The 16347-nt window shown below is 53.2% G+C and overlaps 1 protein-coding gene across 5 annotated transcripts in view; it reads right to left on the minus strand.

Annotated features, from left to right (window-relative positions):
* Window positions 1–16347, minus strand: part of SLCO2B1 (solute carrier organic anion transporter family member 2B1) — a 51282-nt gene that overhangs the window by 2377 nt on the left and 32558 nt on the right. For 4 of the 5 annotated variants that reach the window (XM_029206856.1, XM_029206855.1, XM_029206857.1 and 1 more), the window contains 6 exons: window positions 13919–14021; window positions 9299–9656; window positions 7037–7202; window positions 2391–2554; window positions 932–996; window positions 487–607 (listed from right to left, as the gene is read on the minus strand). In XM_029206856.1, the coding sequence (XP_029062689.1) occupies window positions 487–607; window positions 932–996; window positions 2391–2554; window positions 7037–7202; window positions 9299–9656; window positions 13919–14021 (977 nt within the window). Of the gene's footprint in view, window positions 1–486; window positions 608–931; window positions 997–2340; window positions 7203–9298; window positions 9657–13918; window positions 14022–16347 lie in introns of those variants that run through there. The other variant, XM_029206858.1, reaches the window with a different exon arrangement.

The following is a 16347-nucleotide window of genomic DNA, read 5'->3' on the forward strand; positions in this document are numbered from 1 at the left end:
CCCAGGGCCTGCAGCCTCTCTGCCTTCAGGTTCCTTTGGGCTCCCCATTGTATGGATGGGAAGATTAAGTCCCAAAAAGGCAGGTCTCGAAATGAGGGAGGCAGAGCGGGGCCTGCATCCTAGGCCTCCTAGGTCCTAGATAGAGCCATCTTCCTGACCCACCCCAACTCTCTGTTTTTCTCACACCTGGGCTGCTCCCCTGATTCTCCCCTCACTCAGCCAGCACAGACTGGTGAGGCCCAGCTTTGCCAGTTATCAGCTGTGTCACTTTGGGCCACTTACTTAAATCTCACTTTCCTCATCCATCAAAAGGGGAGACAATGTCTAGCTTGCAGGACTGGTGAGATCAGCACTGCATAGAGCGCCGATCACCTTGCAGGTGGATGCCAGTGGACCTCCCCTCCCTGCTGGTGGCCTGCCTGGGACCCCAAGAGTGTTTCTAGAAGCTTTCTCACAGCCCCCTAGTAGCCCCTATCCCGGTCTCACCGGTTTCGAAGCAGGTCGTGGTCATAGTAGTGGCAGACGGCCCGACGCCCACAACTCTGGGCCCAGTACACACAGGTGGTGTCAATGGCACTGCCGTGGATCACGGGGCTGGGCATCCAGGCTGGAGGAGGAGGTGTTCAGGGAACAATGGAAGCTGGCATCCCGGTACCTCCCCTGCCCACTCCCTGGTATATATAACTTCAGGGCTCTGAGGCACCGAGGGCCTCTTGGCCCATTAAGTCTTCAGCCTTCAAGCCCACCCCTTACCCTGGTATTGGATGCTGTCTACCTGATGGGCTGTCTAGCTGCTTGCGCACCCACCTCCAGGGTACCTAGGTCGGATCTGTGACCCTGTGAGCCAGTGAACTCTAAGGTCAGGGAGCGGGCCCCACTCATCCCTGTGCCCCCCGGGCCTTGGACCAGTGGTCCCCAGCACATTCTTTACCCAAAACTCTCAGGAGCATGAACTGGATCCCCACAGCCAGAGTCTTGTCTTCTTTCTTCACTCCCCTAACAAGCAGGGACAGGGTGACATGAGGATTGAGAGGGTTCCAGCCTTCAAGGGGCTCTCACCATCCCCTTCTCTCCCACCCCCCAGCACCAGCCTGCCCCCAGAGGTTCTTGGGGAGCGGGGCTCAGGCTCCACACTCCCTTCAACCTGTAGAGCCAGGTCCCAGCTATACCCACCGACCGTCAGGTCCCTGTGCTGACCTCCCTGTGTTGCCAGTCACAGACACCCCTCTCTCCCCACTCCCTGGTCCCACCAAATTCTCCCCTTCCTCCTACACTTGGCAAAACCTGAGGCTGGGCAGTCAGACACGCCGTTTAACTTCCCTGATCACTATGATGTCTCAGCCTGGGGTGCCCTGGCAATCACTGGCTCCTCTTCCTAAGTAATCCCAGCAGCTGGCATTTGTGGAGTGCTTACCATGGCTCAGTTATTCTGTACTGCGCCCCCACGTCCCCCGCATATGGCAGGTATAGCATTAGGCCCATTTTACAGGTAAGGAAACTGACAGATAGTTAGACAGGTTGAGTGACTCGGCCAAGACCCCACGGCTGCTGGCTGTCAAGGGTTGGAATTTGTGCCGTACACTGCCTGCATGAACTTCTCTTAATCAGCCTGCCTGCTGGGGCACCTGACTCGTCTACTTTTGCTCTTGCAGCCAGCCTGGTTTATGGATCTACATGCCTTCTAATATTGTAAGGGGCTCCATCCCCCTTCTAATTTTCTAGAAAACAGATGGGGAATAAAATAATCCCAGCATAATGAAAATTTGGAATTATCCTGCTCTGAGGTCCTCTTATGGCCTCAGGCGACAGTTTGTCAGTCCCAGCAGGCACCCTCAGGACAAGGGCCAGAAAGATCTTGGACCAAGAGGCAGTGCTCAGCACAGGCTGGGTCCACAGTGGGCACCTAGTGCTTGTTGACTTGAAGTGGAAGAGTCGTAGACCACACTGATGGGGTTTGGATTTCTAGATGCACCACCTGTGAGCAGCTCACTGCAGGTCGGGTGGGGCGGAGAGTCAGGTGACGCTCCCCCACTTCCTCCTCACTGTGACTGGAGGCCAGGGCAGGGGCTTAGGTGTGGCCTCTCCTCCTCTGGGGAAAGTAGGGGTCTGGGCTCTGGGCCTTGGCATCAGTACTATTCCACCCAAAACTTGCTACATGACCCGGGGCTAGCTCCTGAATTTCTCTGAGCCTCAGTTTTCTTATCTGTAAGATGGGGAGAAAACTTCATCTCAGCAGTTGCCATGAGGACGTAGACAGGACAGTGAGAGCCTGGTCTGCTTTGGGGGCCCAGGACACCTCCTTCTTCGAACACCTCCCTCAGGATCCCTTATCCTGCCTGTGGTTAAGAACCTCGTGGTACCCACTGGTTCCAGCACGCCCCTGCTTTCACCTTAGGATGAGCATGAAGGACGGTGTGTGGGTGACACTAGCCAGTGCGGCACCCAGGCTGACCAGGATCATGAAGGGCAGCACCAGGTGGCTGCAGGCCGAGTCGCAGGAGCCCGCTGGCACAGGGCCACCCCCTACCACGCAGCTGCAGTTGGTATAGAAGACCTAGGGTGGGGAGGGGGGAAGAAGAGCCTTCAGAAACGTCTAAGGACAAGCAGCTGGCCAAGGGGTCAGGCCCCAGGAGGCTTATGAGAGACCCGTGGACACACACAAACTGGGGCAGAGCTGGCTGGATGCTGGGATTTCTGACCCCTTGCCTGAGTCAGGATGGCTTGAGCAGCCTGACAGGTAGCTGGACACAGGCTGTTTGCACACAAATGGGCTGAGCCCAGGCTGAGGCTGTGGGGAGAGGGGACGTGGAGAAGAGGACAGGGAGAGGGAACTAGAAGAGAGTCACCCCCAACACAGCACACATACACACACACACACACACTCACACACATACCTATGTACTCACACTCTTACACATACATACACACACTCACTACATATACGCACACGTACTGTCAAACATACACTCACACCCCACACACATGCTCACACACTTATATACTCACACACACTCATACACCACATACACTCACTCATTCTTTCACCTGGTGATGTCAGAATGTTCCAAATTCCTGACTTTCTGTGCAAGGAGTTAAAGCAACAAAGTATTTTTGAGGAAGGAATTCAGATTTTCCAGTTCAGTGTTCCCCCTTCCCGCTTTACTGAGGTCTTCCAGGGCACTGGATCCTAGAGTGGATTCTCAAGGAGAGATTCAAGCACAGGATGGAGAGGGGCAGATAGCATCAGTGGGAGTCTTGTTTAGCAGGTAAGGGAGGTGCAAGGAAGGCTTCACCAAAGAGGGGTGTTGGATTTGGGTCTTGAGGAATGAATAGGAGTTCACCAAGAGGAAAATTGGAATGAGTAGAGGGAAAGCTAAATGTAAAATCACAGTGGCATGAAAGAAGCCAGCAAATCTTTCCTTCTGTCGGGAGCAGAATGCATGCAAAGAGAAGGCAGAGGGGAGGCCTTCTCTTTGCATGGGGGGTGGGGTGTGTGTGTGCTGGGACCACACTGTGAAGAGCCCTGGACACGAAAGAGAACCTGACTGCTGTTTCCAGAAGCAGGGTGGACTAGGTGCCCTGTCAGTCATCCTGCTGACAGCAATCTAAAATGCTGGATAAAATAAAACAATGAAAACAATGTCCTGAGAGCATCTATGAGCTGGCAGGAAGGAAAAAATACTCAGGTTCAGTACTAAGTGAGGCAAACCCAGAGAGGCGAGCAGAGGCCTGAAACAAGGTTTGGCCGCCAGGTGTTTGCAGAACCTTGTGCAATGGAGCACAGCTTTCTGAGGTTGGGGGCTACAGGGCCAGAGGACAAGTCCTAGACCTCCTTCCTGTCAGGTGAAAAGTCTAATAGGAGATGCCCGGAAAACTGGGGCCCCACCAAAGGCTGAAGAATGAGGAAAAGCTGACCCTTTTCTAAAGTGCAATGAAATGTCCTCAGGCTCACGTTTGATTGCAACTCTCATTCCCAGCCCCAAGGTGGCCTGGAAAACCACCTTTTTTCAGATTCTTTCAGAATTGGTCTAGACCACCAGTGTCCTCAGATGCCTCAATGGGAGCAAAGCTGAGCCAGGAAGACCTGGCTTTTCTTTTCTGCCCCTAGATCACAGTTTCCCAACCAGTGTGCCCCAGAGACCTCGGCCTCAGCTGAGCGACAGGCGTGCAGGGAACACATCAGCCCTCAGGGTGACCTGGTGAACTCCGGGCAGCTGGAACTCTCTGGGCCTTTCACCTCCAGCTTTGGCAGCTTTAGACTCTTCCCAATGTGAAAAGGGCTGGGAAGCCCTGAGATGGATGCTGGGAGCCTTGGAAAGGTTTTAAGCACGGGAGAGATAAGACCTGATAGCACAAAATCTGCTCTGGCTGATGCAAGAGGATGGACCTGATTGGGGAGGCTGGTAGAGAGGCAGGAGGGAGGCGGAGGGGGAAGGAGAAAAGGATTCTGATTTGAGAGATATTTAGAAGGTGGAATTAGGGCAAGGTGAGAGAGAAAGAGACGGGGAGAGAGAGAGACAGAGACAGAGAGAGAGAGGAGAGATTGGGGACCTAGGATTCCAGCTTGGGTGTTTGGGTGCTTGCCATTGCACAAGGCTATACCGCCATATGTACCTGCCCCCCTGAGCACACACTGTTTGGACCCTCACCACGGGCTGAGCAAGCCGCTGGGTCGGAGATACAATAAAGGGACAGGTAAGTGGAGAAATATGCCAAGGCCAGGTTATCGGAAGAGAATTATCCTGTTCTTTTTTCTGGAGGCAGAAGGTTGCTGGGAGAGATAAAAAAGCTAGAGGCCTTTCTCTTGGGGTTTTCCCAGCCCTTCATTCATATTCATCTAATTCCATGGCAGGAAGTTCGTCTTATGAATGACTTTAATCTCTCCAGCTGCCTCTGATTCTCAATCCCTAGGACCCCACCCCCTGAGCCCTAGATGCTGCCAGCCTTCCAATCTCACATTTATTCATTCATAAATTGTTACTGAGTGCAGCTGTGCTGGACACTGACTGATCCACCTCTAGGCTGAGTAGCTCAGGTTGGCCTGAGGAGGCAGGCTCACCAACAGACAATTCCAGGCCAGGGTGACAGTTCGTGAGTGCTGACCAGGACTCAGCTACACCCTCTTCCAAATACTATACCCAACACAACCTCTGAGGATGCACTGGAGAGGGGACTGGGCTCAGAGGCCAGAGCCCTCAGCTCTAGTCCCAGCTCTGGCATTAAAACTTTGGGCAATGCCTGGTCCTTTCCTGGGTCTCCATTCCCCATCTGTATAATGGGCATAATAGAAGTGTGTATTACTGCATGCTTAAAATTCCTCAGGCACCGTGCTGAGTGCTTTTCATGGATTATGTCATGTGGCTCTTCACTTAATGAATTTATCCGGGTAAAACATTAGCACAGTGCCTGGTATATAGTAGGCACTCAATACTATCACCTCCATTTCACAGACCAGGAAACTGAGGCACAGATTAAAAAATTTGCCTAAGGTAACAGAGCCAGTTAGAGGCGGAACAGGGATTTGAACCAGGTGGCCTGGCCACAGTGCTCACAGGCCCCTATCCATAGGAGTTCACTGTTGCCTTGGGGATCCAACCCCAGCTGCCAGGGCCTGGGGGACTTTGGAAGGGTCTCAGGGAGATCAAACCAAGTCAGGACAGTAAGTGCTAGGAGGCTCGAAAGCCTGGATTGCGATTATTCCAAATGCGAACAGTTTACACAGCTCAGGTGGTGCCTGGCTGGTTTCTGAAATAACATCAACCAGGTGCTTTACTCTGCGCCAGCCCGTGGGGCCCAGGTCTCTCCCTGTAGGAGTCTTGGGCTTAGATGCAGATGCCCAGCAGGACACAACGGCAGGGGTCCTGCATGATGGGAGTGGGGGTCTCCGGAGAGAGGGAGGCGTCATAACAACCAGCCTGACACCACACCCACACACACATGCTTTATTCCAGCTGGTGGGGGGTGGCCTGAGGAAGGTGAGCATTGTCCCCACTTGTCCTTTGGGGGCAATGAGAGGAAAGGAGAGGAGGAACCAGCTGGTCTTGGTGGTCCTTCTAAGATTCACATAGAACGCACTGCTGCTGGTTATGCTTGTCCACTCCTCCTCTCTCCCACAACCACATCCCTGGGAGTTCCTTGACAGCAGGAACCCTTGGCTCTGGCTCTGTCCTCAGCCCCCAGCACAGGGCCTGGCACAAAGGAGAGGCTCCACGAAGGTTTGTTGACTGACTGACTGACTGAATGAATGAGCTCATTGCTCCAGCCTCCCCACTGGTCTCCCTGTCTCCTGGCCTGCATTCTGTTCACCTTCCTCTGCACTATGGCCTCAAATGTGATAAGACACAGGTCTGACCCTGTCACTCCCCTGCTTAAAACCCATCCAAGTCTCCGCACTGCTCTCCAGATAAAGGCCCCACTCGTGGCCTGGCATTCAAGGCCCTTCCTTGTCTGGGCTTTGCTTTCCCTCCATGAACCCTTATGCTTCTGCTCCAATAATTTCCTTGCAGTTTCTTGAAACACTGTGTGTGTGTGTGTGTGTGTGTGTGTGTGTGTGTGTGTGTGTGTGTGTGTACCATGTGATGTGCCCTCCCTGCCTGGAAAACCCTTCCCTAGTTTGCCTGCCCACGCTTGAAGATCCAGCACACCTGCCACGTCCCGTGAGGCCTTTTGGGACCCTCCCAGGTGGGATGTATCTCCTTGCATCCTTGTCTGTACTTGTGAGGACCACCTCTCCCACCTATCACCACCCCTGGAATTCTTGAGTTACTTCCTTCTGCCCCTCCCCTGCATAGACAGCCAGGGCCAGATTTGGTTCACCTCTGTGCTCTGAGCCCTGGCACACGGCTGGGCCCAGGCTGGCAATGAAAGCTTATTGAAAGAATAAAGTTCTACATCTGCCAGCAGAAGGAGACAGATGACACAGACAGAGAGATGAGCCAGAGTGAGACCATTGAGAGCTGGGAGTGGGGCAGGCGCACAGAGGTGGGAAGGGCAGAGCCCATGGGAGGCAGAGGGAGCGGCCAGAGGCCTGACCCACCTGGCCTTTGTCTGGAGCCTCGTGGACCACCCGGCTCCTGCAGCCTGCGTGGCAGGGCGTGAGGTACTCCACCCGAGCGCTGGAGTCACAGACAGGGTTAAAGTCGTCTGACGGGCAGGAGCAGGGCTCCGTGCAGCCTGGAAAGAGCTCCAGCCCAGGCTGGGCACTGGTGGGAGAGAAGGCCGGCAAGGTTGGCCTGACCCTTCCTCCCTCAGGCCACGAGCCAGGGCTCCCTCAGCCCGGAAACCTCCCCTGACGACCATGGTCAGAGATTTCAGCTCCACACAGAGGTTTTTCACTGTTAGAGCTGCTCCATGACAGGCAATGGTGAGCCCCTTGCAGTGGAAGCTGCAAGAGGCCTCCAATGGGAGAAGTGCGGAGCAGAGTCTGGACCAGAGGCTCTGAGACCCCCTTCCAGCCTCAAGACCCTACAAGTCTTTGAGCTGCTTCTGCAAACATCTCTGCTCCTCAATGACCCTTTCTTTTAGGGAGCATAAGGTAAATTCTTCTCAGAATTTAGTCTCAGATGAAAAGTGCCTTTATCTCAATGAGCTGGATTGCTTCCTTTTCTGGGAAAATTAGAACTGTATGTGAGGGGCCCAGTCAGAGTACCTGAGTAGTTGTGGGATCTCTGACCTGTTCCTGCCTCTCTCTGGCCTCAGTTTCTCTGTCAGCTCTGCAGGTTCCCCTTCCCGTCGCCATCCTGCAGTCTCATGACCTTTCCCTCACTCTCACTGCCCTGTTCACTGTCTAGGGCACATTTTAGACCCACCTGACTCCCTTCTGGGGGCCTTCCCCCAAGTCCCAGGAGTGACTCCGCTCTAGTCTGACCGGGTACAGGGATGCCCAGGGGCAGGAGATCAGAAGAGAGGTGACTCCACCTTTCTGAGCCTTGCTATCCTCATCTGTGAAATGGGGATAATGGTAGGACCCATCCCGGAGATCCCGTGAGGGTTTAATAATATGGAATATGGGAGGAGCTGGACGTGTAGGGGACCCTCAGTTCTCAGCAGCTGTTGGTACCATTAGTTGTGCTGGAGTTTGAGAAATTCTCAGTTTGTTCAGTTGGTCCCCAAAGGCTTCTTCAATGAATTATAACCCAAAGCTGAATAAATTGCAAGAATATAGATGAGAACCTGGATGAGATGAGATGTCAGGGTCAAGGTGAGAGGCTTCAGAAGAAGAGACAAATGAGGCATGTGAGGTAGGCTCACTTTTTCCCATTTGGTTTTTTAAAAAATTGTGGTAAAATATTCATTTACTTTTTACTCTAAAAGTCATGAAAATGTCCTGGCTCCCTCGTCAGACCAGGGGCTTCATGAGGGCCTGGCTGAAGCCCCACCTCGGTGCCTAGAACAAGGCTCTGCAGACAGAAGGACCCACCCTGGACCTTTGGGAAAAGGAGAAGGGACAGGGAAGGAGGGGAGAGGGAAGGGAGATGGGGGAGAGGTCGGCGAGGTGGGAGCTGGGACAGAAGGGGCAAGGGCTGAGCATTTCTGGGCTGAGGTCCCCGTAGTCACACAGAAGGAGCCCTGGGTGTGGAAAGTTGGCCCCTGGGTGGAGGGAGGAGATGCCAAGGGAGAGGAGAGAACAGAGCAAGTTGGGGGATTCTAGCTGGGTGTTGGGCCAACCTAAGCCTGGAGCAGTTTCCCAGGAAAAGCAAAATCATTCTGGAGAAGAGGCAGCAATGGAACTTCCAACACTGTCTCCAAGACGGTTCCCAGGGGAGAGGGTCTATGTCTATAGAGGACTGTGGGCGGGGTGGGGGAAGGAGAAGGGAGATAGGCATCAGCAGGCTTTCCCCCTGCTGCCCCACAGATGTGGAAAAGAACTCTGGAATTTTAGGGTCATGGAACAGCAGAATTTTAGCTCCCAGCCTCTAAGGACCAAGGATCTCTGAAGTCTCCAGGCCAACTCCTTCCCAGGGCATAAGTCCCCTCTGCAGGACTCCTGATAGGGGCCTTCTTACCTGTGCCGTCCACACAAGTGGCCTCGTCCTGCCTCATCTTCCACCCTGCCCCAGGCCTGAGCTGTCCTGCCCACGAAGTCCCATCCCTACCTAGTGGTGCCTGACACCTTCCCTGGAGCCTTCAGGAGACAAGTCCCACTGTTCACAGCTGAGCCAAGCGGGCAGGGGAGGGGAGGGGAGGGGAGATTTGAGGTGGGGGGCGCCCCACTGACCTGGCCTTATTCGGGCCACCCCCTCCCGTGTCTCTGGCACCCTCCTGCAGCTTTTACTCACAGGCTCTGGCACATACTCACCCAGGCTGGTGGTTGATGCCTGCAATCTGGTGGGTAGAGCAGCCCATGAAGAAGAGGGGCGTGCTGAGAAGCAGGCAGAACAGAGCCCCCAGCAGGCAAAGGGTGCCGCAGTGCATGGGGCCCAGGCGGAGGCGCTTGACCAGGATGCCCCCCACCACGATGCCCACGATGGCCAACGGGATGGTGAGGCAGCCTATGAGCAGGTTGGCATAGGATGCTGTGACGGAGAACTGGCGCTCCAGGAACTTGGGCAGGAAGGTGGCCATGCCTGCCACCATGGACGACATGCACACCTGGGACAGGACCACCAGCAGGAAGATGGGGTGGCGCAGGGTCCGCAGCATCACCCTGGGAAAGACTGTTGGGGTGAGGGGAGGGAAGATCAGAGTGGACTGGCCATGCCACGTGTTTCTGTCCCATCCTGCCTGTTCAATTTGTTCTATTCTTTCCATCCCATCTCATTCCACTTAATTCTGTTGCATTCAGTTCCATCCCATTACATTTGACTCCTTTCCATTTAATAATATTCCATCTTTGAAATTCGGTTGCTTTCCATTCCATTGAGTTAGACTGCATTTTATTCAATTGCACTTCTTTCCACTCAGTTCTACTCAAAATGCGATTCCATGTAGTTCCCTTCTACACCATCCTATTTGATTCTGTCTCATTCATCTCATCCCATCGCATATCTTCTGTTCTACTTATTCATCTCATTTTTACCCCCACTCAGTCCTTTCCATCCTGTCCTGCAATAGCTCTTTCCAAGCCAACCCAGGCCTTTGTTTTCCCTTCTATGTCCCCAACATGGGACAGCGCCCACTCCCCTGATTTCCCCATTCCTAGTTTATGTTTCTCCACAGCACTTTACCTAACATACTACACATTTTACTCATTTAGCCATTCTACTGTCACCCCAGCAGAATGTAAGCTTCATTTCGAGCAGGGATTTTTATCTGTTGCGTCCATTGCTGAATCTCCACAGCCCAGGGTATACAGTAGGCACTCAAAAAATACTTATGGAATGAGTGAGAGAGTGAATGAAGAGACAATGAATGAATGGACATACAGACTAATAGGTGATCAAATAGCCAAATGTTGGAGCAGAACCTAAGACCTCCAGAGAAGGTGGAAGCTGAGCAGGCCTGGTGCTGGGCAGCTTCTTGCAGGTAGGACAGAGGTAGGGTCTGAAGAATGAGAGGATCTGGAGAGGTGGAGGGGAAGGAATTCCTATAGGGGCGCAGCAGGGGCAAAAGCATGGAAACAAGAACAGACGAGACGGCTCTGGCTTTGAAGCCCTCAGCTCCCATGCTGCCTCCTAAACCAATGCCTGTGTACAGGTCTCCCTCGTTGCAAGTCTGCTAAACTGAAGGGCACATGACATTGGGTTGGTCTTGAACTCTGAGCTTCAGGGCCTTCATCAGCAGGGGCAGCCGAGGTGACGGACCAGAAGGCTTTGTGGGACTCTTTCTCCACCAACAACAAGAGAGAAAGACGTGTTTCTGCCCTCAGGAGGCGAGATGAAGTTAGACATAAGGTGTGAGGGACAGAGGAGAAAAGACCTTTCTAAGAAGAAGCATTGGGGCTTCCCTGTCGTGCAGTGGTTAAGAATCTGCCTGCCAATGCAGGGGACACGGGTTTGATCCCTGCTCCGGGAAGATCCCACGTGCCGAGGAGCAACTGAGCCCGTGTGACTCAGCCACTGAGCCTGCGCTCTGGAGCCCACGAGCCATAACTACTGAGCCCACGCGCCACAACTACTGAAGCCCGCATGCCTGGAGCCAGTGCTCTGCAACAAGAGAAGCCACCGCAATGAGAAGCCCGGGCACCACAACGAAGAGTAGCCCCCGCTCACTGCAGATAGACAAAAAGTCTTTGCAGCAGCAAAGACTCAACACAGACAATAAAAAAATAAAAATAAAAAAATTTTCTAAAAATTAAATAAAAGAAGAAGAGGCACCAGAGGAGCTTTAAACACTTGCGAGGCTGGGCTGGTGGGGGGAGATGGCCATGGGCTCCTCTGGGCCGAGTGGGGGTGAAAGCGGGGCTCCCTTCAGTTCCTGCAGCTGCAGGGCCAGGGAGTTTCTGTCCTCAGAGCATGGCCAGCCAAGCCAGCTGGTTCCCTAGCCCCCTGAGCCTGGCCAAGAACTGTTTTCTTGGGCAGGGTGGCTGGGAGCTGGGGCTGTGGAATTCCCCCTCTTCCTGTCCCAGGCCTTCCTCCTGTCCTCAGTTCCTTGCCACACACGCAGTGCACTCAGTGGCACTTGGAGCGGGGAGAGAGTGACGCCGGGCCTTCACCCCAGCGAGCTGCTCCAGCTTCCCTCCCTTCTTGAGCTGTCCTGGCCAGGAGTAGCCTGGGCTTGGCCCAAGCTGTATGGGTGACCTCATGGTGCAGGTAAGGCCAAGAGAGAGCAGGGACTCGCCCAAGTTCATCTAGGAAGGTCTGGGCCAGGCCAGGAGTTGCTGGGAGCTTCCTGGTTCCTCGTGTAAGGGTCGTTATCCCTTCTATCCCTCCAGTCCCACCCCATCCTGCGTTCCTGTGCCTCTGGCTCCCTGACTCCAGAGGGCTCCATCTCATGGACCGTTTCCATCCCGTTCTCCTGGGCTCATCACTGCAGCACACTTTGTCCCCGTTCTCTATCTCTGTAGCATCTCCAACCTGCCCCTAGAACAGATGGAAAATCCCCGGAGGGCAGGGCTATGCCTTTAGTTTAAATAAGGATGCCTGAAGGGGAACTCCAGGGCTGTCTCCAGCTCAGAGACTTTCTTTCCCACTAGACAGGGGCTTCCCTTAAGTCAGCACAATGTCTCCTCCCATCAGACAAGCCAGGGACTCTGTCCATTGAGAGACTATGTCTCCCTTATCAGACAGGGGCCTCCTCCAGCAAAGAAGCCAGGTCTCCTCCATTAGACAAGACAAGTTCTCACTCCATTCAGGGACTATGTACCCTCCAGCAGACAGGGACCTGTGTCTCTCCCATCAAACAGGGCCTCTCCCAGCTCAGGGACTATGTCTCCCCCATCAGATAGCCTTTCCTTAGCTCAGAGACTGTCTTCCCCTGAGTTTAGGACTCCTCCAGCAGAAGGACCATGTTTCCTCCTCCCTCTGCCTCCCCACTGGTCCTAGGTGGTCAAGGCCAAGCCTTTGGATCAGACTGGCACCTCTGGAGCTCAGCAGAAAACCCAGAAGCCAGGGTGGCTGACCAGCCACAGGGCCTGTGCCGGCCATGCCTTGGTCTCCCCTAGGATCATGTAGGAGCTGAAACCATCAGAGATAATCTGGCCCAGGACACCTGCTCCAGGATCCAGTTTCAGCGACTGGCCCCAGTTTTCCGCTGGGCTGAAGCCAAAGCAATGATTAACAAGCTCTTCCATGGAACAGCACACTAGGGCCTTCTAGCAGCTGGGGGTGACCTGAGGTTAGGGAGTCTAAGCCCTTGTCTCTAGGCCCAGCCTCTTGGGTTCCAGGCCCCCCTTTCCCTGAGAGTACTGGAGAACCAGGGGCTAGATCACTGGCACCTCAGCACCAAAACTTAGGCCCCAAGAAGTGGGCCTAATTAACTTCCTATTGCAAAATTCTTTGGGGATGGGGGGGTGGTTCAAGCAAACTCTGTGGTTATCACCCTCCTAAACCACAGGCAACTCAATTTACTGTCCTGGGATATGGTCAGAATTATAACAGGAGGGCAGGGGTGATGACTGAAAGAATAATTGTATCATATCAATACAAGCACAGTTTTTTAATCCATATGAAGGACCTTCCATTCATCCTCCCATTTGAGTCTCCTAACCGTCCTTGAGAGAGGCAGAGCAAGGATTACTGACCCAATCTTTCAGATGAGGAAACTCTGGCTAGAGGAAGAAAGTAACCTGTAAAAGATAGTACGCTGGTCAGTGTCAGGGGCAGGCCTCTAAACCAGATCTTCTGACTTGCTGTCCAGTGCTCTGGCAGACCACAGGCACTCAGTGTTTGTGGGATCAGACTCTTTAGAAAGGATGGTGTGGTCACAATATGGACCCTGGTTATTGATCAATTTAGTTCATAGTCTCAGGGTCAGAGTGACATGGATCTCACCTCTCACTGTACAGATGGAGAAACTGAGGCCCAGAGAGGAGCAAGGGCCCAGGACAAAAGCCCAGATTTCTGGACTTCAGCCCAGAGCTCCTCTGGCCCATGCCACAGCCAAGGACTTTAATAAAAATAAATATTTACTGAGAGCCTCCTGTTTGCAGGCTCCATGGTGGGAGGAGAAGAAGGGTCACAGATGAGCCAGCACAGACCCTGAGCCTCAGGAGCTCACTGCTTGGTAGAAGGGTTGGACAGTACAGATCTGAGCTGACACAGGAGTCCTGAGGTTCGGAGAGCCTAGAGGAGAGAGAGCCAGGCTGGGGGAAGGACAGAGTGGTTTGACCTAGAGGGACAAGAAAGATTTTAATAGGTAGCGATAAAAAAAAATGATGTTCCAGGCAAAGGGGACCCTTTGAGCAAAGACTGACCAGGAATATATGGTGCTCATGAAGGGCCTGTAGCTGTGGAAGGTGAATCAACAAAGGCTGGAAGGGCTGGATTCTGTACAGTCCCATGTGCCCCTCTGGCCCCACCACTGGCCTCAGTTCACTTACCTTTGATAAACTGGATCACAGTCAAGTCTGGGGCAATCTGGGCTAGGCCATCCTTCTTCTCTGGGGACTCCCCAGGGCTCCGCTCAGAGGAGGCGGCCTCACCCTGGAAAGACACATGGCCAAGGGCAGTCAGCTGGAGGCCAGGCATTCTGCTCAAAGATGCTCTGGGCTGGGGAAGGGAGCTCTGGGAGAGGAGAGGGCGGGGGTCTGTCACCGCCAGCAGTGTCCCATTTGTTCTTGGCCCCGTAGATACTTAAGTAGTTTTTGAAAAAATGGATGAAATTCCAATGGTTGAACTCTGTCATCACCATTATTAACATCGTAATAACCGACATTACCGTGAAAATTCCCACCGTAACCACCACCATCATCATTATTCTCATCACCCCATTCACATCACCAATATCATCACAAGTAAACAACCAATATAGTCCTTACTATTGTCATTGTCTCTGTCAAGGTCACTAATTGTCTGCACAATCTCACAATCATCACATCATCACTGTCACCTGACCCTTCAGAATCACCAGCAACAACGTCATTATCGGAATCACTAATATCATTATCGCCGTCTCTCACATCACTGTTCTCCCTACCACTGTCTTCACCACCACCAGCAGCATCACCAACTTCTATCCAAGGTTATCGCCACCCCGCTATCTTCAGTTTTGTATCACTCATGGCTGTCATCACCTGGAGAGTCACCATGAGCAGGGGCCTCCAGCGACCATCCTGTTCCATCCTGTCTGCTGCGACAGGAAGGGAAGTGGGTTGGGAGAGCCAAGAGGCAACAGCCCCCTCCTCCTTTTGGATGAGTCAGACCACACCCAGAGGGGATTGCTCAGCCCTGCGACCACACTATGAGGAAGCTCATGGCTACCCTGTAGTGTGCCCCTCCACCTAGGTGAGGATGGCCTCTGTGCAACTCCTGAAAAAAAGGTCTCTGATCCCAGAAAAGAGAAGACTAGGGGTGATACAATTATGGTCTTCTGATTGTGCCAAAGAGGGAAGGAAATAAGGATAAATAATGGTTAATGGTTACTAAGCACTTACTACCATCCCAGTGCTGTTCTAATGACAAATCCATTAACTCATTGAAACCTCACAGCAACTTTCTGAAGTAGGTACCATTGTAATCCCTATTTTTCAGGAGATAGAACTGGGACACAGAGAGATGAAGTAACCTGCCTGGTCACACAACTAGTAAGTGGTTTGGCTAGGATTTGAACCCCGACAGCTTGACTCCAGGGCCTGTGTGCATTTGGCTGGTTCACCCTAAGGGCAGCGGGGACCAAGGCCCTGAGGGAACCAGCACTAAGTGCTGGGTATTCTGCCTGCCTTACTCCAATATAGCAGTGCTTTCAGGCAGGTACTATTACTGTACCCATTTTTTATATGAGGAACTAAGTCTTAGAGAAGTTGTTTCTGGCACAGGGTCATTCAAGTATAAGTGATCAAGTGGGGTCTGATTTTACTACATTTTTCTGTGCAGCCTGAGACCAAGATTAGAGCAACAAGTTCCATGGAGAAAGACTGAAGCCCAATGTGACGAGCAGCTTGGATGAGGCTGCCCTGGGAGGAAGTGAGTTCCCCATCACTAGGAGCATGCAAGCACAAACGGACCTCGCCCTGGTCTGGGGTGCTATATACCATGGGGAAGGGTGGGTTGGGCTGGAGAACTCATCTGAGGTCTCTGGTTCTGCCTCTTCTCTCCCCACAGAGCCTCTGTGATGTCCCCATAAGCTTCACCCTCTGGCTGGTGTCTGACGCCTTCCCTTCTGTCTCCCATCTTTTTTTTTTTTTAAGGGAGAAAATACTGGATCTCCCCACATTTCAGGACCTCCACGAGGGCCCCCACCCTGGGAGTGCCCTGTTCCAAGCCTCTTCCACCTCACTTCCAGGTGTTGGCTGGCTCAAGGCTGGCCCTGCCCCAGCAGGGAAATTCATTCAAACATCCGTTCAAGTGTGTTCGTCCCCCGTGGGCTTCTCCCTTCCTCGTCTCTACTTTTTATTCCAGCAGGTACTGGGCTCTGGGTTTCCTGGCCTCAGGGGAGGTTCGTGGCAGGGCAGAAAGTCATGGTTGCAAGATTTTCCTTTCTGGCTTTTGTTTCCAAAGCCTGATGCCATTGAGAAGATTAATCTGGGTGTTTTGGGGGCTGGGGAGGGGGGCTGTGAGGAGAGGGAGAGGAGAGAGGGGTTCCCTGAGAAGCAGGAAGCCACATAGCCTCTGTGACAGTACCCAAGGAAGCAGTTCACTTCTGAGGGGAAGGCTACAGAAGGACTTAAGGAGGCTGGGTCCCCACGTTCCCAGCCACATGGAGCTTCTCAGCTCCTAGCAGGTTAAGGGGGACCACATGGGCCAGGATGGATTGAGGCTGATACCTGCTAGGGGTGCGGTGGGGGTGAGGATAGGACCTCCCTGGTGCCTG

Source organism: Monodon monoceros, unplaced genomic scaffold (genome assembly GCF_005190385.1).
Source record: "Monodon monoceros isolate NGI ecotype Baffin Bay Population unplaced genomic scaffold, NGI_Narwhal_1 Super_Scaffold_7, whole genome shotgun sequence".
Classification (NCBI taxonomy): domain Eukaryota; kingdom Metazoa; phylum Chordata; class Mammalia; order Artiodactyla; family Monodontidae; genus Monodon; species Monodon monoceros.